General features: G+C 41.9%; 2 protein-coding genes across 3 annotated transcripts in view; both read right to left on the bottom strand.

Moving 5' to 3' along the window:
* tox2 (TOX high mobility group box family member 2) overlaps positions 1–23,212 on the bottom strand; it is a 570,456-nt gene that overhangs the window by 304,507 nt on the left and 242,737 nt on the right. The gene's annotated exons all lie outside the window — the stretch shown is intronic.
* The window catches only part of cbfa2t2 (CBFA2/RUNX1 partner transcriptional co-repressor 2), a 45,077-nt gene continuing 24,591 nt past the window's right edge, over positions 2,727–23,212 (bottom strand). For both annotated transcript variants that reach the window (XM_061726766.1, XM_061726765.1), the window contains exons 2-11: positions 16,198–16,356; positions 15,069–15,310; positions 14,863–14,952; positions 13,171–13,355; positions 12,112–12,365; positions 10,022–10,107; positions 8,875–9,067; positions 6,690–6,764; positions 5,666–5,856; positions 2,727–4,516 (exon numbers count right to left, since the gene is read on the bottom strand). In XM_061726766.1, coding sequence (XP_061582750.1) covers positions 4,172–4,516; positions 5,666–5,856; positions 6,690–6,764; positions 8,875–9,067; positions 10,022–10,107; positions 12,112–12,365; positions 13,171–13,355; positions 14,863–14,952; positions 15,069–15,310; positions 16,198–16,330 — 1,794 coding nt within the window. In that variant the 5' untranslated portion in view covers positions 16,331–16,356 and the 3' untranslated portion in view covers positions 2,727–4,171. The remainder of the gene's footprint in view (positions 4,517–5,665; positions 5,857–6,689; positions 6,765–8,874; positions 9,068–10,021; positions 10,108–12,111; positions 12,366–13,170; positions 13,356–14,862; positions 14,953–15,068; positions 15,311–16,197; positions 16,357–23,212) is intronic.

Below are 23,212 nucleotides of genomic sequence, written 5' to 3'. Positions count from 1 at the left end.
TACACTATGTCAAAGATAATTAACAGAATGAAAACACATGTATGCTATCAGTCATTGCTCAGCTTAGTAAACGCAGTCTTTCTGTTTCTGCTCTGGTTTTCCAGTAAAGCGTTCAAGGGTCGAGCCAGGAGAGCTGTTTGGAGTTTTGCTTGTTAACTCACATATATATTTATTTTTTGATAACGGTTTCTCAATGTTATTTTCCCCTTGTTCCTCCTTTTTGATGTTGCTGTTGCCTTGATTGCTAAATCTCTCACCACTGCTTTTTTCCAGAGTTTGTTGGCTGCCTTAATTCCCAGTTTATCAGTTTGGCTTGAGAAATCCTGCAGGATCTTTGTTCTTACTTTTTACGACCTTTGATGATACAGTATCTCCCAACTTGACATTATGACTTCAACCCCACACAGCACAGACATATAGCTGTACACCATTACAACTACGTGGTTATGACATGCTATGGCCGCTCATTCCCTGCTGTTTCTGGGCTGGTAACGTTCCACGTCATTCTTTCTTAGGTTTATATGGTGGGAATTTTTTTTAATCTGACATTCTCACATTCTGAGGAACAGCAAAGTTCAGTACGATTTGAAATTAAAGAGGAGATGAAGACAGGGAGAATATAATATATGTATATATATATATATATGTATATATATATGTATATATATATATATATATATATATATATATATATATATATATATATATATATATATATATATATACAGGACTGTCTCAGAAAATTAGAATATTGTGATTTTCTGTAATGCAATTACAAAAACAAGAATTTAATATATTCTGGATTCATTACAAATCAACTGAAATATTGCAAGCCTTTTATTATTTTAATATTGCTGATCATGGTTTACAGCTTAAGAAAACTCAAATATCCTATCTCAAAAAATTAGAATATTCTGGGAATCTTAATCTTAAACTTATATATATATATATATATATATATATATATATATATATATATATATATATATATATATATATATATATATATATATATATATATATATATATATATATATATTGTTCTTGTGGTTTGTTGTGCCGGCCTGTGCTTCTTTTCTCTTCTATGCACATTTCAGGAGCTGCATGCTCCCTCTGATCATCCCACTGCTTCCTTTACCTGTATGGATGTCTGGTAGATGCTGACCTGCATCTCTACATGTGCTTATATAGTCATCCCTGTAGTGCACCAGTTAGCCATTGTGTCTGTGTGTCTCTTCTCTCTGTTCTTCATTCTCTCTGTTTTCAGTCTGTTCTCTCTTCTCCTGCTCTGCCCAGCTGGCCTCCGGCAGGAGGGTCCCCCGTATGAGCCAGCTCCTGCTCAAGGTTTCTTCCCTCCTAATGGGGAGTTTTTCCTTGCCACTGTTTGGCTTAAGGTTTCTCTCCCACTAGGGGACTTTTTACCTGCCAGTGTTTATGTTTATGTAATAATTGCTCAGGGATCAGGATCTGGGTCTCTGGGAAGCACCTAGAGACAACTTCTGTGTAATCCACGCTATATAAATAAAATTGAATTGAATATATATATATATATATATATATATATATATATATATATATATATATATATATATATATATATATATATATTATTTTGAGGTGATAGAGTTCAGTTTGTGCTTACTTTTTGACTCTCTGGATAAGTATCTTGCTGCAAGTCATTTGTAATATTTGGATAAAATAACATTTACTTGAAAAAGGCAGTCATGGACCTTAACTGAATGTTTATTTCCAACGTTGGCTTTACTTTACAACGACTAGGTTACTCTTCCATTGTAAATTGTTTGCAACAGGATCTTGTAACCCTGTAGAGATGCCTCACTTCCCAATTTAACTCCGCTGCTGACACCTCGTGGTAAAGTAAGGAATTACATCTATCTACTGTCTGTTGGTCCTTGATTTTATATTTTAGATTAAAAAAAAAGTGACGATGCGTGTGGAATCCAATCATTGCTCAAAATCACTGTTTGGTTAAAAAGCTTCTATATATTCAGGCTGTCAACTCACTTGGAAGCTGGAAGACAGCGTGTATTATTCATGATGTAATTTCTACCCACTTTAGAATAATTTATTATCTCCAAAAGCGTCCTTACTTCTTAATACCTGGATTCAAAGGTCCCGCCTGCATATTTCACAGGCACCAACTGAATGATTCATAGATTTAGAGTAAAAGGAAAAAAAAAAGATGCAATATTTAAAACCTCAACTCGACTGCTCGCTTATCACCTGCCTTTTTCATTTTAACAACTTCTAAGGAATTGTTGTATGGAAGAAATGGATTTACAAAACTAGGTATTACTTTATTCACTGTTAGTGTTGTCCATATTTTTGTTTTTCTTGTTCCAAGCGGAGTTTAAATGCGTTCATATACTCACACCCTAGTCTGTAGCTCTGTTCCCCGATTTTGAGAGTAGGTCCAAAATAAAATGGCATTTTATCTTTGTGTTGCTACTATTTTCATAAATAGCACAAAGAATTCCGAATGTCTTAGAATTTTGTTTTTATTTGCTTTATACAGTGTCCCAATTTTTTTTTTTAAATAAATTTTTGAGGAAGACCAACATTTAGCCATGAATTCTTAGTCCAAAGATGAATATAAACTAATGAATGACTATGTGATGACAGTAATTTGACCTGATTAGGTTTCACTTTTACACATCGCTTGTTTTTCTAAAGTAACGACACATCAGGGAAGAGAAAAAGTCATTCTAATTCTTTATTCCATACTTGCCAAGATATGATTTTTATACAAAGTTATGAACAAAATAACAAAAGAACGATGTCTAAAGAATGAAGGGAAAAATTGTGGCTCACAAAATAAAGGCATTCTCTCAATATTTTATACAGTCATCTTACAACAAACGAAAAGAAGAATCTCAGTTGTGACAGCAGAGCACAATAAATGAATCCTCACTAAACTTTATCCCGTGACGAAAGGACAAGAACCACCTGTACAAACGAATGCAGTTCAGCTCCTGAGATTCTCTGTGGGACAGACTCGCTGCTGTGCACCTGCACCGCTGCCATGCAGACATCTGTGAGGACCCCCCCCCCTTTCCATCTGAATAATCTGCAATGCACTAAAACAGACTTCAACAGGTGCATTCACACTCTCGGTCCTCTGACGCAGCACCTGCAGTGACGGCGGGACTTGGAGCAACTCGCGACGCTGCCAAACAGCTGCTGACGTGAACAAGTGCCAAAGTGAAACTGCAACCAGACCGAGTTGTGACTAAAAACATCTCTTCGCCTTCTTGGTCCAGACAAATGAACACTGATGAGCAGCGAGCTCCTATTTAAACTCTTTTATAAAACGGATTTGGCATATTATCATCTGTCGTTCACAAAAGACATTTGCAGACACCGACGACGACGACCACGACGACGACTCTCCTTAGCAACCAAAAACTTTGGTGATGCAGAAACAGCTTGAAATACCTGAACAACTCCATTTTAGTTAGTAATATTGCTTTGAAAAAAATAATCATATGCTTTACAATTGTCACTGACGGCACGACGTTGGACTCTTTCACACATATAAAACTCTGACAAGAAGTTGGTGATGCGAATGTTTACAGAGGCGCTGATAAGTCGACGTATGTGGTGCACTGATGGATTTTTTTAATTCATCATTTCCTACACAACAAAGAACTGGAACTATTACACTTTTTACATTTACCGACACCACTTCCCTGTTTTAAATGTATACACAACAAAGTGAGGGTTCTGGTTTGTGGGTGGTTGGGGTTGGGGGGGGTGGGGGTTGTGATATGCCTTCCTTTTATAACTTCCTCCTTGCAACCACAGATAAACTGAGATCAATCATCATCAGTTTCTCTTCTTTTTTCCATCCCTCACGGATCCAAGATTCAGGGTTTTGGACGTCAAGAAAACACATTTCCATCTGTTAGGGAAATCTGTTCATCCGCTGAATGCAAACGAGACAAGTTCTTTTGTTCTCTGCCAAAGCCAAAGTCCCAGCTGACATATCACTCAAAACAGTCATCCGTAATCTGTACTTCTTCATCTGCCAAGAGTATGATGAAAAATCTGTTAACCCACAAATAGTTTCCTCGTGCTGCTGATTCAGCTCTCCCCCCCTCGCAGGAAAAGAGGATCTGTGACGCGCCAGCGGCTGAAGTTGCTTCGCCTCTTAATGTCCATTGGTCTCCGAGGCCGAGGCGGGAGTGCAGGGAGTGGAGGAGCGTGAAGCCGCCAGGTTCTTCTCCGCGCCTGGACTGGACACCAAAGGCACGCTGTCGGGAGCTTTGACCCCCGCGAGACCCACGGGACACATTCCAGGTGCCGTTGCCACGGCGGCGGCGGCGGCCCTGCTCGCGGTGATGGCGGAGACGGGTTTGGGCTGAGCTTGAAGTCCCGGGCTGCAGATGAGGTGATGTCTTTCCCAGTCCTTGTGCTGGCAGAAGGATCCACAGTAGCGAGCCGCGTTGCAGCCGCTGCAAGTCTCGCTGGCTTTGCGGCCACAATTCCAGCAACACTGAGGAGGGAAAAAAAGAAAGCGGACCGTAAATTTTTCATCTGTGATCTCAGTTCAACAAATCATGTCAAAACAATACAACTGAAAAGCTAAAAAAAAAATGTAAAGATTTAGATGCAATACATGGAAATATTTAAGCAGGAACCCAATTTGACCCTGAAGTATAAACAGGGTTTATACAGCAATCCTTATGTTAAATTTAATACCAATGTAATACCTTTTTCACTACCTTCAGATTTTTTTTAAAAAACTGTCACAACATTAAGTGTTAATCACGGACCTTTTAACATTAATACATATTTTGAACTATAGAACACTATACAGAACAGATTTATAGACTCATTGATGTTGACCAGATGTTTCACATTTATTTCACTTTGTGAATGACAATAAAATAGACTGCTTAAAATGTAAAAGGTAAAAAATAATGCCAATTTAAAAAAAAAATAATACCTCTGACAGTGAATTTAACACGTTTAATGGCCTTAAATTTGGCAATTTTAATTTATCACTTTTTAATACTTTTTAAAACATCGCGGAAACCCTGTTAAATTCATCAGAGTAAAAAAGTGGACATATAGTGCTGTTGCACCTTTTTTTCTTATTTTTTTAAAGATAAATGTCAAAGTCCACATTGGCACACATTCATATTTCCAGTTCAATTCAATCAAATCAATTCAGTTCTGTCCTCTATTAAGCCATCGCTGTGGAGAATTTCAGTATTGGAGCCACATTGATCATGGCTTTTTGTCATTACCGAGCATCCGCTTAACTCCGGAGCGAACGCACACGGAGCTGATTGAACTAACTCCCGTCAGCTGTTGTGGAACAGAAAGTCTTGAGTTTGTTAAAACCAGCTTTTTCAGACAGACCCACCGTGAACTTGTAAGCAAAGAGATGTTTGTTTACACACTGTTTACATAACAGTTTCATATTCAGTTGGAGTCTTTCTCTTTTTTTGTTCTCCATCTAGATGAGTCATGTTCACGCTTCGGTACATCTTGAGGAAAATACCTGACTGCTGAGCTGCTAAATGTTCCATTATGCATCAGCCGATTCCTCGCGAGGAGTGATTTGTAAATACTCTCATCTATGATTATGATTTGTGTGTCAGATCCAGTTTGCCGAGGTCTCTCTCGCTCCGCTCACCTCACTGGAATCCTCTTGTTCATTGATGACCATGATGGCGTCCTCTTGAGCCTTCCGCTTTGCCTCCACCAGAGTCTTGTCCATCTTTGCCCTCTCTGCTGCGATCATCTCGAAGGCCTTCTGCTCGGCCTCCGCCACCGCTTTCTGAACCTCGTCCATGGCCTGACGCTTCACCTCATTCACTGCCTCTTCTGCATATAAGGAAAGAAAAGGTATTGATTTATTTATCTTGTGCACGTTCTTCGGAAACTCTCCTAAGCAGAGGTGTCAAATATCAAGTATTATCTATACTTCACTGGAGTAATTATTTTTGAGGCGACTTTTTACTTTTACTCCTTACATTTTCACACAATTATCTGTACTTTTTACTCCTTACATTTTAAAAACAGCCTTGTTACTCTATTTCATTTCGGCCTTTAAAAAAAAACTATCCAGTTAAATTGCTCCATCCGGATAGAGTGAATTTGGTTGTGGTTGTTTCAGATGTTCTTGTCCAGTTTTGTTCTTACATCCGTTCCCTCAGATTCCTGCAACTAAACTTGGATGTACATTCCAATAAACATTAGGATAAATGATAACATGCCTCTGAAGTTTGACTTTTTGCACCATTACAATACTTATAGGCAACTAGTCATCATATCTCCTGCTCTGAAACACATGTTAATGCTCAATAGTACACATATATGGTTCTTTAATATATTTGCATTATACTAAGATGCATTCATTTTCAATGGCTTTTGTCCTTAATGGCTTTTTTCCCCCTTACATTACTTTTACTTTTATACTTTAAGTAGTTTTGAAACCAGTACTTTATACTTTTACTTGAGTAAAAAACTTGAGTTGATACTTCAACTTCTACAGGAGTATTTTTAAACTCTAGTATCTGTACTTCTACCTGAGTAATGAATGTGAATACTTTTGACACCTCTGCTCCTAAGTGTTTATAAGTAGAACCTTAAAAAGCAGCCATCTTTGTATCTTAAGAGACCTGGAAAATATAAGATTTTGACAGTTTGTCCCTTACCAGCTTTCCTCCAGATTTCATCTGTAACGTATGCCGAGCCTGGACCTGGACGTGGGGCAAACTCCCGCTGAGAGTCTGTGGGGAAAGGAAAAGCAGAGGGTTACGCAACAGCCAGGATTTAAAAAAAAAAAAAAAAAGATATCCCCTTTTCAACAATGACACAAACAGCTCAATTAGAAGAAGCGTGCAGAACAGCCGCACTGAAATAAACAGTATCTTCGTCTCCTAGTCATTTATCATGTCGCTGCTGCAAACAAGTTCATATATCTAGGCCACACAAGCAACATAATTGTTAGTTGTCAGAGTCTTGGACTGATCTGCGATCTGACAGCTTTAGAAAGGAATGTGTTTGGCTTGGAGAAAATTGCAGACCAGCAAGCTGTGTCAATATTCAGACTTCTTTTCCCCCCCTGAAACCTCTTTGCAACTCACTTCCACTCCTGTGATGCTTCTGGACCGTACCTCTCCCAACGCTGCTCTACAACCGCATCTCCTATCTTGTCTCTCTATTTCCCTCCACCTTTCCTTTCGTTTTCCTCCCTTCTTTTCCCGAGAAAAGCCTTCGTACACCCCCGCTACCGCAGCACTAGCCCAGGGAAGCAGGCGGGCTTTCCGGCTGGGAGCCCAGATGGTGCTCTGGCGAGTCCGCCTGCTTTGGGTCTCTGAGCCTGCAGGACGGCAGGACGGCCCTTCTGTGGCCGATATGGCGGAGGCCAGTCCTGGCACCTGTCTGTGACTATGGAGCAGCAGGGGGACGGCGAGAGCTGGCACGCCGAGAGAACACTGCCAGTACACAGCAGACCAGGGAAATAACTGTGGAAGGGCTCGCTAACACACTGACATGTGACGTCTAGGTGCAATACCATTAGTGGCCACTAGGTGAGGTGATGAGCACGAAACTAATGAACCTCTCCTGGTTTGAGTTTATCATTTAAATGGATCTCAGGATCAGAGGTGTCAAGTAACAAAGTAAAGATACTTTGTTACCTTACTTAAGTAGAAATTTTGGTTATCTATACTTCACTGGAGTAATTATTTTTCAGACGACTTTTTACTTTTACTCCTTACATTTTCACGCAATTATCTGTACTTTTTACTCCTTACATTTTAAAAACAGCCTCGTTACTCTATTTCATTTCGGCCTTTAAACAAAAACTATCCAGTTAAATTGCTCCATCCGGATAGAGTGAATTTGGTTGTGGTTGTTTCAGATGTTCTTGTCCAGTTTTGTTCTTACATCCGTTCCCTCAGATTCCTGCAACTAAACTTGGATGTACATTCCAATAAACGTTAGGATAAATGATAACATGCCTCTGAAGTTTGACTTTTTGCACCATTACAATACTTATAGGCAACTAGTCATCATATCTTCTGCTCTCTGAAACACATGTTAATGCTCAATAGTACACATATATGGTTCTTTAATATATTTGCATTATACTAAGATGCATTCATTTTCAATGGCTTTTGTCCTTAATGGCTTTTTTCCCCCTTACATTACTTTTACTTTTATACTTTAAGTAGTTTTGAAACCAGTACTTTTATACTTTTACTCGAGTAAAAAACTTGAGATGATACTTCAACTTCTACAGGAGTATTTTTAAACTCTAGTATCTATACTTCTACCTGAGTAATGAATGTGAATACTTTTGACACCTCTGATCAGGATGTCCAGGTCATTATTTCCTCTTATTAAGCCTGCATCACATATTTATGCATTGTTTATAACACTTTAATGTGCTGTCTTTGAGAGTTATCCCTTTCTGATAATGACATCTGCTTTTTAGGAAGGAAAATAAATCTCCTTCCTTGATGCTTGTTTATATTAAATATCTTTGCTGCGAATAATCCTGAGATTTCTGTTCCAGTTCCAGTGGAGGACACATTAACTAGTGATGCTCAAAGCAGAGTCTACTACCCACAACTGAAATGCTGAACCACACCAACATAAATCTGTTTGTGTGTTTGAAGCAGAAGTCTTCTTTGCAAGTGGAACTTCTCAAAACCGAGGCAAATAAAAGCCATCTGCGGTGCCAGATAATAGCATCAAGATAAATAGTCTGGATCAGATGATTTCCATTTGTTTGGCGTCAAGACAGAGATAACGCAACAATCATGAAAAGGCAACAGAAATGCTGCTCCTAGCGTCATTCTGACGGTTGGAACTGGAAGAAGGGGTACTGACCCGACTCTGCAGAGTGGGGGCTGTGCGTCTTGGAAAAGGGAGCCGAGCCTGAGCCTCCTTTGCGTGGGTCCTCCTGCTCGTTCGAGCGCCGTCGCCAGTAGTTGAGTTCTTCGCGATCCGACTCCTGGCACCGTCTGAGCACGCTCACCGACCTCCGTGTCTTTTCCACCATGTCCACTATGCAGTTCAACACCTAGAAGATGACACCTCCTTTAAAGACCGTGCTGGTTTTACAAAAATGATCAAAATATAGCTCCTGTTCTTTTTTTTTTAATGTAATTTCTTCATTTATTTTCTGTGCAATGTTTTTTTTTCTCTTTGTAACATGCAAATACATTTTCTTTTCACATATAAGAGATTTGAGATTTTCTTCTTCCTGCTCCTTTCTGGTTCTGGAATATGTTTTTGATTGTGTTGTCATTTTACTTGCTTGCTTTTTTTCTTTGCATATTTCCATGACCAGAATAAATAAAAATGAAATGAAATAAAAATGAAATGTAATGTCTTTTTCGGTCACACTTGCTTTTTGAACCACTGTAGGATTATTGATAAAAAGAAATTAATCTTGCTCTAAGACCTTCAAAACTAAAAAAAATTAAATAAATCATTTTATTTCCTTTGAAATTACCTGAATCACTTCAATTATATTCAGCCTTCAGACCTACTGACAATTTCTGACCATAGGCAGAGTTGGATCTTTGTCAGATGATGTAAAGATAATAATATTGTCCATGTTTAAAAAATAAAAGGAATTGACTGTATGCTCCAACTGCATAGCAATAAGGTTTTAATATCAGGTATGCTGTTTTAAATGTCAGTGCTTCTAACCAGCTCTGAGCAAAGAAGCTGTGAATTACGTGTAGTTGAAATGTTTAGAAACTGGTTCTACAGATGTAAATGATGTAAATAATGCTAAACAGCATACGACATGAACCAAAGAGCTGGCTGAACAGATGGGAGCAAACCAAAAACTAAATCTCAAGTACAGTTCCTGCATCTTTGATGTTGTTTTTTTTAATCAGCAGCTGGTACCGACTGACGCTTCCCTCCCCAACCTGTGAAAAGTTCAACGAGGACCCCAGTAAAACAAACTAGCCCTTCTATATCAGAAACCATTAGCTGTGGCGGTGCCTGTCTGCAGACTTACATGGTCCAGATGCCTCCATTCATCAGCCCACTCTCGGTCTGTCAGTCTGTGGTCCACCGGCTCCTCACGGTAGCCCCCGTTAGTGCCTGATTAAAACACACACAGGACAGACCGCAGGCCAGTGTGATTAACATTCCTCGGAGAGGCAAGAGAAGTCCGACGCGCCAGTGAGCGAGAGAAAAAGATATTTGTGCTTTTTAGGGATATTTTTGTGCTCCAATATTGGAGCACAAAAACAAAAAAAAACATCTGTAAACGTTACATGCATAAGACAGTGACTTAAAAGTCCAAAAGGGCAGCTCAGAATACAGGTGACAGGAATGATGCAAGATGACAGCGGGGTGAATATCAGATGCAGGAAAGACGGAGAGACAGCGAGCAGCAAAAGTGCAGTGGAAGAAAAAAGCAGAAACCTTTGATGCAAAACAGACTGCCAGCACCCAGAGCCTGCGCACATCTGGAAGTCAGCTGTCAAGCACACATACACACACATACACACACACACACACACACACTAACAGACACACACTCCCCAAATTTTTTCCTTGGCACCTCCCCTCCTGGAACTCACAGCATTCCAGTAGGGAGACACTCAGGCTGAGTGGAGTGGCTCCACTTCTAAACACAACCAGCCGGCCTGACACTCACTGTGGGCCATTACAGAACACATACACAACTATCTGATTCCAATCACCGCTTGACTTAAGCAATATCTAATTATGAGGCGCTGAACAGAAATAATAGTTTGCACACACAATAGAGAGCTCATGCAGAGGACAAAAACATCTGGAGACATGTCCACAAACATTGGAAATGCATTAACAAACACATACACATACACATATACACGTACAGTACAGTGTGCAAAAGATGGAAACCATGTCCTGTCCTATCTAGGTAAGAAACAGCCGGCGAGAGGGATCATGAGCACACACACTTTCTCAACGTCTTCCTGACTTCTGGTTCTCATCAGCGTTCATCAGTTCAAAGCTTTGAGTGTGTGGACTGATGTGTTTATGTGTGTGTGTGTGTGTGCCTGTGAGTTAAGTGGCGGCAGGCGGGCGGGAGGTTGTCAGACAAGGGACTTAGGCCTCGTAAACACAGCACCTCTACCATGAACACATCAAGGTGTGCATGTGTGTGTGTGTGTGAGCTACTGCTGTTTCCACTGAGCGCTGACAAGCACCAAATGGAGGGCAGATATACACCAGAGTAGAACCGAACCCTCCCTGCCCTGGACAGTACGGCTCTATTTATACACACATCAGGACTCCCGAGATATATACGGAGCCCGGGTACGCAGACATACAGACCACCCATTATCACTTATATAGGATATGATATGCATACGCGGTAGGGCTGGGCGATATATCGAGATTTTAATATATATCGATATATTTTCAAACGCGATATGGTACGAGACAATATCGTTTATATCGATATAGTTTTTTTTTTTTTTTTTTTTTTTATGATTTTGATATAGCTTATTTTGTGACAAATTGACTCAAATGTTTTATTTGAGATTTGCACAAATGTTTTGTTATTTGCGCAAATGTCAACCTCAGTGGAAAAGTCTGCCTGTTACTGTCTACATTGTATTAATTGCACAGTGTATTTTAATTTAATTGTTATGCAGGAAAGGGATATTTGTTTTATTTTATTCAAGAAGCATTTTTATTCTATATATGCAGGCAGTTTATTTTTATTTCATTTGTTTTATACATTTTGATATTGTGCAGACCTCTGTTAATAAAGGAACCTGTGTGACATTTGGCACGAGGCTTTGTATTAAAACTGACTGTTTTTTTAAGGGTTTGCCTCAGAAAAAATGAAGCTAACAGAGATGCTATGCTATAATGCTTTGGGGGAAACCCCAATTATGTCACAGAAAAAATATCGATATATATCGAGTATCGCCATTCAGCTAGAAAATATCGAGATATGACTTTTGGTCCATATCGCCCAGCCCTAATACGCGTGTGTTTCTGCTTCTCCTTGAATCAAGGTGGTACAGCAGTCTGAAATTCCTTGCCCATGTCCTTGTTTACCCATATTATCCAGAGTGAAGGAGCAATTTCATTTCCACTCACCAGGGAGTCTGGTCCTGTCCTTCAGCTCACGGATCTCCAGCACGCGTTGGCTGTGTTCTCTGTGCAGGATGTGTGGCGCTGCTATGTCGTCCAGGGCGTAGTGCTGCAGGGGCGGCGGCGTCGGGTGCAGCTGGGCACTGAGGGGCAGCGGGTGCGCCGGGCTGTGTCTGGGAGCGGGGCTGATGGTGCAAATCCGTTTGGCGGCGGGCTCCATGGCAACGGGCGGCCGTTCGTGGAAGCCGTTCTCTTTAGCTCTGCAACAGAAGGTAACGGGTCTCAATTGCAGCCGGGTTCATGACTATTGCTACCGGCTAGGGATGGGCGGTATGGACTAAAAAATGTATCACGATAATTTCTGGCATTATCCCGATAACGATAAAAAAAAAAAATTCAACTCCACCTTTGTAACTATAAATCTATCACCACATTCAGTCTTTGGAGCCGCCAAATCACTGCTCTAAAAGATACTAAATGCTACTAAACTACAGTACACCAATACCAATGAAATTGAATAAATTAATAAAAACCAATTAAATGAGTTACACCTGTACTGCAAAACTGGAATGACTCAGATCAGATCAGCCAGCCTTCCTTCCTTCCTTCCTTCCTTCCTTCCTTCCTTCCTTCCTTCCTTCCTTCCTTCCTTCCTTCCTCCCTCCCTCCCTCCCTCCCTCCCTCCCTCCCTCCCTCCCTCCCTCCCTCCCTCCCTCCCTCCCTTCCTTCCTTCCTTCCTTCCTTCCTTCCTTCCTTCCTTCCTTCCTTCCTTCCTTCCTTCCTTCCTTCCTTCCTTCCTTCCTTCCTTCCTTCCTTCCTTCCTTCCTTCCTTCCTTCCTTCCTTCCTTCCTTCCTTCCTTCCTTCCTTGTTCATTGTGCGTCGATTTAACGCAGAACCATAAATCCAACTTTACACAAAAACGTCATCAACGGGAATGTATCGTTTTTACCGCGAGATGATTAATTCTTACCGTGCGGAATTTTTTGGACAGTAAAATATCTCCCATTCCTACTACCGACTTATGGCGGGTTCTACGTCCCGGTTAGGAGTATCTGGTGTCTCACCTGCTGGGGCTGTGCCTCTTGGCCGCCACCTCGGGCGGCTCCATCAGCAGCTCCGAGGAGTCCGGGGAGGAGGCGAGCGTCGTGCTCAGGAGGAGGTGCTCGTGCTGGGAGAGGTACTGGGCCGGGGTCTGCTTGGCTGCACGTGCACAGTGGAGGAGCTCCCTCTGCAGCAGGGGGAGGTTTGCCTGGCGAGACAGAAACAATATTTGTGATGTTTCATTCCAGTCTGCAGAATCCACTGGCCTACTCAGTCTACAACAGAGCACACAGATGCAGAGCCTCATAAGGAAGAAGAAGAAGAAAAAAAAACAAGGGGCTAATTGACTCCTTTAGGTCTGATTGTTAAATCGGGTCCGGCTGTAACCCTAATTCAACAGACAAAGGCAGCCCTGCCACGGACCGTGGTTTCTAACCGTCCACACAGCATGTGTGCCTGTCACAGCGAAGATATGCATGACGCTACCAGGGCTTATAAACATTTCAAAACAAATGATACCAAACAAATGACAAGTTCTACTTCTCCCCGCTTCCTTATACATCTACAGTATACATGTACTGCAAGTATCCGGCTACGTTTTCGGTTCTTTCCATCTCACTTTTGTTCCACGGATTTCCCTAATTAAGGACAGGCCGCAGTGTGTTTGCAATTACGCCACTTCCTCACTCCCTCCGCTCCCTCGTCTTGAGGGAACCAAAGAAATAAGCGTTCCCCTTCCCATTTTATGACTGACCTCGTCCTGTCACGGGCCACTTTTAACCGGCGTTTCCAAGAGTTCAGCGAAACTGCCCCCTCCTTTTCTGATGCCGATAATTCTGCTCTATGGTTTATCCTCCACAACACCCCCATACTCATCTCTCTTGGCCCTCTGCACCCCTTCTTTCCCCCGGGCCCCTGCTAACAGCCACATGTGCGGTGTGTCAGTTGAGCGCAGAGTCTCTCGGGGGGTTCAGTGGGGCCGACGCTAGATTGGCGGCGCCTTGGCAGCTGAATGCTCTTTTAAGAAGAGACAGCGGCTCCATATGGCGCACTGGAGCCCATAAAAAATAGAAGGGAACACTTTATGGGCATGTTTCACACTTCCGAGTTCCCACTTTTCCTTCTCTCCTCCTCACCCATTTCTTCCTATTTTCCACGCGCTCGCAGAATCTAGTCCCATCTGTCACATCTCCTTCTTTACTCTTAAAGAGGAGGAATTAAGCCGCGGGGAGCCCGCACCTTTGTAATTAATGAGAGGAAGGGGGGGGAATAGAGGATTCCTGCGTCAGCCTCGGATGGATGGAGGGGCTCCAAAAGGTAAGGAAGAGGTGAGTGTGGAAAAAGCGGTTCTGAATGCCTGATGTACAAGCAGTACAAGTGACCAGAAATTTATGGGCTGCTTTACAGCGGGATCTCCTAAAAAGTATACTGTTGCAGACTCCCCTGGTCCCAAAGAGCCTCGAGAGGCCGTTTAACACACACTCATCTGTTGCTTGTCAAGCCTAAGTGAAAATCTTCATTGCTATATCGGCCTATTTATGGACTGCTGCGTCGTATCCTGTAGATAAAAGTAAATTGAATCTATATTCCATCATGACTCTGAAGCTGTGAGTGCTCATAGATTATTCATTTTTATTATAATTCAAGTACGGTGCATAAAACTTAACACCAAGAGTTATAAACACAAAGGGAAGGGAAGGGAAATGTGCGTTTACCTTGAGAAAGGGGATAACAAAGGGCCGTAGGGGGAAGTTGGTGGCCTCCTGAAGCCGTGAGTGAAACTCCTCGATGGTGACTGTGGAATTCTAGCACAACAGGCAAAAGCGACGGATGAGAAAACCATGAAAAAGGTGGGGAAATAAAAATTCCTGCGAGTGACAATGATTGTTTTTGACTTCATCGTTAGCATCAAAGAATTTACCACGAGGGCCAAGACGAGGCTTCTGACGCTGTCTCCGATCTCGGGAGAAATGTCGTTGCCAAACTGCTGCAGCGTGGTCAGGAAACGTTTCAGCTTGCTCAGTTGGCGAGCCCCACAGGTGGCCGGCAGCTGCTGGTTAGCCAGCGAGGAGGAAGAGGATGAGGACGGTCCGTTGCTGTAGCGCTGAGGTGGAGACGGGACTGCATTCAGGGTCGGTGGGGAATGATGATTCCCATTTGTCACTGGGGAGGAGAGGTGAAATTAAAGGAGGATGGAATTACGATCAGAGATGTCAAAAGTATTCACATTCATTACTCAGGTAGAAGTATAGATACTAGAGTTTAAAAATACTCCTGTAGAAGTTGAAGTATCAACTCAAGTTTTTTACTCAAGTAAAAGTATAAAAGTACTGGTTTCAAAACTACTTAAAGTATAAAAGTAAAAGTAATGTAAGGGGGAAAAAAGCCATTAAGGACAAAAGCCATTGAAAATGAATGCATCTTAGTATAATGCAAATATATTAAAGAACCATATATGTGTACTATTGAGCATTAACATGTGTTTCAGAGAGCAGGAGATATGATGACTAGTTGCCTATAAGTATTGTAATGGTGCAAAAAGTCAAACTTCAGAGGCATGTTATCATTTATCCTAACCTTTATTGGAATGTACATCCAAGTTTAGTTGCAGGAATCTGAGGGAACGGATGTAAGAACAAAACTGGACAAGAACATCTGAAACAACCACAACCAAATTCACTCTATCCGGATGGAGCAATTTAACTGGATAGTTTTTTTTTTAAAGGCCGAAATGAAATAGAGTAACAAGGCTGTTTTTAAAATGTAAGAAGTAAAAGTAAAAAGTCGTCTGAAAAATAATTACTCCAGTGAAGTATAGATAACCAAAATTTATACTTAAGTAAGGTAACAAAGTATTTGTACTTCGTTACTTGACACCTCTGATTACGATAAGCTCTACCGACTGTGGTCGGATGTTCTAACTTTTATTTGTAACGCAGTGCGGTGATGAGATCAAATCCAAGCTTTTGCATATGAAGAGGTTTAGGTGACAGTTAAGTTTGGAGCGACAACTGATCGGACACATTTATGAGGATCATGGGAATTCTTACATGCTGTTGTGGAGAAGGAGGCCGGGCGGGGGCCGCTGGGGTTTACGGAGGGCAGGGGTGGCATCGTGGAGCTGGTGCTGCTGCTGGGGGCCGATCTGGAATGAGTCTTAGCATCCACAGGCGAACCGGGCATGGCAGGGCTCTTCGTCTCTTTACTGTCTGCAGAGAGGCAAAAGAGGTCAGCCGCGTTTCAGACACTTTTTCTTTTTTATATTTTATTTTTATTTAGTTTTTCAATAAAAACAAAACATAAGACAGACGGGGTCATCACAGGTGTATAGAAATGCATATTGTAGAAACAAGATTGAATGGGTCCGGGTTACATTTTTATCAAAATATATTGGGTCCTTAGTGTCCATGTGTGCCGATTGGGGTGCTAGAAGGTTTTAGATCCTTTACTCTGTTTTCTTGTAGATCCTAAGCGTTCCGTAGGAAGATGGAAGATGTCTCCCATTCTTATATAACTCAAAAGTCCATTCTTTTTGTGCAGAGGGGAAATACAAAAACAATGGCATATTTCTTCTACCAAACACATACAGAAAATCATTTTAGGTTCAAATAGGACTTCCATTTTTCCCAGTATTTTTCACCTTTCTTGGTAGCATGTCTCAAAGAAAAAGTTTCAGAGACTTTTTAAAACGTTATTTTCCTTATGGACGAAAACAGCCACTGAAAACTAGTCCGACTCCACACACGTGAATATGACTTTACACAGGGACACATATAATGCATTTACATACTTAACAGTTTAATACATTACTAATTCAGTGACGAGCACTAATTTAATGAAAACCACGATAAGGAATGCAAATACCAAAACTTCAGAGGAAAAACAAAAAGAAGCAGTTAAACTACCGGCTCGCTGGTTTAAATTCATGAAAGAACTTTGGGTCTATAGCTGCCCCCCCACCCCGGCCCCCACGTCATACAACCCGTACTGCCGGCCATCACCCTCCCTGCCCCCCATCAAAGAGCCAGATGTCTAAAGTTTAGCCCTTCACTCTCACCCATTCAGATCAATAACAGAAGAAATGCTGAAGAAGTCCATTGTGTGGGAGTAGAATGCCCTCTCATTGAGCTCCCCGGCATGTAGGGGGGGGGCAAAGAAAGAAAAGAGAAGACGGGGAGAGAAAGGGACGGGGCTATTTCACGCTTTGCTAACAAGATCGGCAAAGCTTTTGAATGTTAAACGCAACTTCTCAATATGCTATTGACTGTGAATGAGACCACCAGATAAGGGGTTTGCAGAAAGTGTAATGGGGGAGTGGTGGCGCGGAGATGTGGGATCAGAAGCCGCCTTTGTCCCCGAAGGCTGGGTCCCTGCTCTATTTAGAGTGGATCAGACTTTTCTAAGTGCTTCAAGAATTGACGATTAATAGACAAGAATGGTCCCACGGGTCATGGGTCAGGGGAGAGCAGCTTTTAAAAATGTGGATTCACGGTTTAGGAGCTCTGGCTTCAATCGGGCTCTTTATATCTTTTTCACAGCTATGAACTCTCGATGGCCTCGAGCCATCGGCTCCTAGTTTATAAAGGCTTAGCTTTGGAAGGACGTGGCTGTGAACAGGTAACCAGTGAAGTAAATGAAATAATAAACTGGATTTTAACGAGTACGATAATAATTAAAAGAGGCACATGTAACTGCATCAAGAATGTGGAGGCATTTTTACAAGACAAATGTATAAAAACTGTAGAAAAGAGACCCGGTACGACTATGAATTAATCAAGACTGGTCTATTGCAAGGAACTGAATTATAGACTTCAAGAATATGGAGGCATTTTTACAAGAAAAATGTATAAAAACTGTAGAAAAGACACTCGGTACGACTATGAATTAATCAAGACTCTGGTCTATTGCAAGGAACTGAATTATAGACTTGATTTAGTTGTTTTGTTTTATAAAAGAATCCAAAATCCAAAGGAAAGCTCTTTTATTTACTATTTTAGATCATTTGACTCCTACAGTGACTGCAACCGATATATTTCCAGGCCATTTCACTCAGTTAGGTCAAAAAAAAGAGTCAATCCTGTGCAAGTCATCCATCATGTCTGCAACTCATTAGACATCGTTGGCTCTCCTCCCTTCTGTTTGCAGTCCTCTCTCCCTCTGCCTCCACTCCTCTCTTCTCTTCCCCTCTCATCCTTTCTCAGGCCCGTGGCCGGGCTGCCATCGCTCCACCTGTTCCCCGACGCAGGGGGCAGGAAGGAGGGATCTGAGCAGTACCCACCGCACACGTGGTCTGCCAGTGCACCGCAGGAAGCAGCCTGCGGCACGAACACAGATCGCTTCCAAAGCCCCGCGCACTCTGCCCGTATGGCCAGGAAATTCGACTGACGTCTCAATAATAGAATCAAAAAGGGACATATGGAGCTCGGAGTCAGTGCCATGTAAACAACTTTTTTTTTTTTCAAAATAAACACGCACGTAAGATCTTATATTTGGCCATTTGGCTCACACTACCACATATTCATGAGGTTTCTGTATGTCCACCGACTGTTTTCCTTGTAAACTTTTTTTTTTACAGGTAAACTGAATATCATGTTCGACAACAATGACTAATTGTGTGACCTATTTCAGCATGGAAGTGAGAAATTAGGTTGCAGCTGTGTTCACGCTGTCTTAAGATGTGGCGGGGGCTGCTGTTAGCCGCGCCGGAGGTAGCGGCCAAAACAGGAGACATCAGGTGTGTGTGCATGTATTGCTGACGGCCCGCGGAGAATTGCCTCTGCTTGTCAATTAGGCGCCATACATAGCTGGATGACTTCATCTGGCTCCCGAGCACCTGAGTCCCTCGTATAAAGTCACAGGACTGTCAGGGGAGGCAGCTGTCGCTGCAAACGCAAAACACACATGCACAAAGTGGTCTAATGTTAACTCAGGTGAATATTGGCTTAAAGGAGGATGTGGGCTGTTTGTCTGCCCTAAATGCCACCTGTCATTCCTTGCAGTAATGGAACAAAGACGAGGCACACAAAGCTCCTCGCTACAAAATGCACAGGATTGGAAGAAAAGTGCCATGATGTAAAGGTGACACTTTGACAAATATTGTCTAAGTAAGATACTGAATATAAAAGTGGCTACTCCATCTTCACACTTGTCCACAGAAGCAAAGTATTTCCTACCACTGTGCTGCTCTTCTTCTTCATGTCTCATCCAACAGATATTCTTAGATTATATAAACCAGTAAATGATTTGGCTCCAGGTTTCTCTAAATGACAGCTGTTGTGCCAGAGATGGAGAAGGAAATGCACCTATGGTGATGGCTGTTGCTAGCCAGGTGTTCTCTGTTTGTTCAGCTTCAGGTGACGCTCGTCTGCATTAAAACATTCATTCTGCTTTAATTGCCTCTGCCTCCGCAGGTGATGATTCAGAGGGAGACACATATAGTGGGAAGGGGGTAGAAACAAAGAAGAAAGTGTTTATGTGTCAATGACGTGACGCCTATATTTTCTGAAAAACAGACTTTTTTTCAATTCAAAAAAGGTTTAAATGGATAGAAAAAATGCCATATATATGACATACCTTACCCACATATGGACCCACTTGAATTTTACAAAAAACACTACTTATTTGGGATTTTGTTGTTGTTTTAAGCGTCAAAATGTCATGTGGTGCCACCGTCCGACCATGACTCATGTTTTGAAAACTTCAAATCAATCAATCTTCTGCCCTATCTGGCATGATTTCTGAAGTGTCTTGTAGTGTGTAAGATTGCAACACATTTGTATTTATATTTCCATCATAATATACAAACAAAGTTTGACTGATTATGTCCATTTTACGAAAAATATCATGTGGCGCAACCATTAAAAAAACAACCATTTTTGTATAATACTGAAAACTTGTAAAAAAAAAAGATGTCAAGATGTTAAGGAAATTAATTTATTTTAATATGAATCATGGTTGCACCACAAGTTTTTTTAAGGCTAGTGCCAATTCATCTTGACAAAAAACTCAAAAAATTGACCAGTTGAAAATCCTTATTCGTCATTGACCCTTATATTTGAAGAGGCTTTAGTAAGAATGGAGAAATAGAGGATATGAGAAATAAACAGCCTATGTCCTGACAACATTCATTTATCTTATGTGTCTCTGTGTTCTGCTCGATGTGGTTTATCAGTACGTTCAGCTCCTGCTCCAAATGTGAAGTCTAAACTTTGCGAGGGAGGCTGGCGGCTCCTGGCCATGCACGTTGCCTCCCGCGTTTGCTCCGCTATCTCTTCGCTTGTCGAGTAGATGAGGTGTGAGAAGATATAACCCAGACCTGGCTAATTTATCACTGCGCAAAAGAAAATGCCCGGTATGTGCAACGATACAGCTATTTGGGTTCAGGTTAACATGTCAACGCCTCCAGACACACACAAAGACATGCCATAGCCCTAAGTGAATCAAACTTTGAAGACGGCTTGTTGACATAATGCCAAAAATAATGAGTTACACACATATCTCTGCATCAGGAATTAGGTTTAACGGGGGGGTTTGGCTTCGGTAAGAAACTAGGACATCAAACTAGATACAAGCTTTTATGAAACATGTATTTTACAGATTTGATGCATACAGTATAACGTTTTAGCTTCCTTTAATCGCCAAGAATCTCTATGCTTGGTGTAAACTCAATCTCTCACGTGCACAGAAAATATTGTCAATCAAACTGCTCACAAGTAACCCATGTTTCTAATCGGCCTTTCAGACAGATGGCAGATGCTGCTAATAGGCTGTAGAGCAAAGATGCTCCATCTGAACCCATCCACAACGTTAAAGCGGGTGCAGCTCACGACCCCGGCGCTCCGCTAGTACGATACGTGGTAATCCTTTAAAGCGTGTTGAGTCTGAAACCAAGCAGATGGTCTGGCGTGTTGTGACTGGCAGTGACGTTGATGGTGCAGGTACGTAAATGTAGATAGTCATGTGTGACACGTCACTGAGACATGAGAGTATTCATTAAAAACTCATTCAGGAATTGAAAATAAAAAAGAGATGGTAGGAAGTTGGGATGACAACAAAAACCAAGGAAACCAAAAGCGTGTCCCTGGCGTCTTGTAAATTATAAATGCACCTTTTATGAGACTCACTCATGCTCTGGAGTACTTTGTTCAGTAAATGTCTGTTTCAGTGCCTACATTTCCTCTCATCTGCTGTGTTATGCTGTGCATTTATAAAACTACATACAAATGGCTGCTGTGCAATATGAACATGTCATTTTTAAAGCTTAAAATCAGATTTAATCATTCATTTCAAATGGGAAAAAACTCAGCATTTTAACGATGCACAGGGTATAAGAAATGCAAAAAAAAAAAACTTACAGCACAGACAACAGCAAGCGATTTTGAACATTAACCAGGCTTTCTTTCCTACTCTTGCACCATATGGATCTAATCGGCCAAGAGCTAGCCAGCTGGGACCTCCAACAGTCACCTGTGAGGGAGGAGGGGTGTGCAGAAGGGACTGCTGGAGCCTCCTCCTCCAGGCCAAGGCAGCCCCAGCCCTCACACACACACACACACACACACACACACACACACACACACACACACACACACACACCCACGTCTCTGCCTCCCCTCCAAGGAGAGGAGGAAGGAGGAGGGGAGGGGTGGCACGAGGCAGCTGAATGGGAGCGAATGGACTTAAATGCTGGGGAAACAAAGGCTGCACCTGGTCTCCCTCCGTCCGCACACACAGCCACAATACAGCACACATCTGTTCCTCTATCTTACACTCCCGCCTGACCTCCACCCACACACGCAGCACACACACACACACACACACACACACACACACACACACACACACAAAATAATAACAATAATTCAACAGTGCATGCAACAGTGCATGGTCACTCCCAATGTCAGTTGTTATAACCTCGTAGATAAACAACAAGTTCAGTGACTAAGTGTTACAACATTTCAGAAAATCACGAGGCTCGTGTCTTTTGTTGCTTCAGTGTGACTTTACTGGGCGGCGATACCTCCTAAACTGTTACTGCGACGCGTTTATGTCTCCTTGACAAAACATTTCACAGACGCTGGTTTACAAAATGATAAACGTCTGTCATTAAACATTACATTTTTACTAACACCAGCTTCAAACTGCATCCTATAATGACTACAAGCAGTTAATTATCAATCTGACTCACGCTGATGATATTTGAACTAACAATTCGACCAAACTGACTGTATCTTTATTGTTTTTGTCGCTTGGCCTAAAGATTATCTGTGTGTTATAATCCAATCACAGACAGGAATTAAGAAATTAGTCATGACTTTCCAGGCGCCAGAGATAGACCCACACAAACAGAGCGACAGAGATTGAGGATGGGTGGGAGGGAATAACAAGAGGAGAAAAAATACTGTTTTCATTTGGTTTCATCAGGAAGACAAGGCTGGTTGTCAAGACTCAGAGCCAGGCTGTTTTTCTTGGCTCTCATTACCACCTTCCAGTTCTGTAGACTATATATTTGGATAAAACCCAACGTCAACACTGCTCCTAACTCAGGGACAGGGAGCGATTGGGGAGGTGGGTAAGGTTGACGGGAGGGGAGAGGCTAAGGGATGCAGACGACGGCAAAAAGAGGAGGAAACGGCGACTTTAAAAGAAGGAGAAATTGAGCTGAACTAAAAGCTAAGAAGTGATTTTTAAGACGTCCATGTCTGTATGCGAAACAGAAATGTCCCTAAACTAAATTCCTCACATATCCCTGTGACAGAGTAATGGTGAGAGAAGCCCTTGCATAACCTCTCCGCTCAGCGCGATAACTGCAAAAACACTGCTGCGATCCAGCGTGCCACATAGTGAAAAAAGGCAGCCGCGGATGGAAATGTACTTAGCGGGGAACTGAAAAAGAAAACCAAAAGTGGGGAAACGGCAAAGCAGACAAGACGTCGTCCATAAAACTAAGAATGAGCAGTAAAAAACGAAGGTACGGGGAAGTGATGCTGAAGGGAGAGGCAGGTTTGGCAGATGTCAGGCTCCGAGAGCGGACGGTTGTCCACGTGTATATGAGGTCAGACCGCA

The sequence above is a fragment of the Cololabis saira genome, chromosome 8, assembly GCF_033807715.1.
Source record: "Cololabis saira isolate AMF1-May2022 chromosome 8, fColSai1.1, whole genome shotgun sequence".
In the NCBI taxonomy this organism is placed as follows: Eukaryota; Metazoa; Chordata; class Actinopteri; order Beloniformes; family Belonidae; genus Cololabis; species Cololabis saira.
Note: the sequence above shows the minus strand (reverse complement) of the source record. Positions and strands in the feature narration are given on the sequence as shown.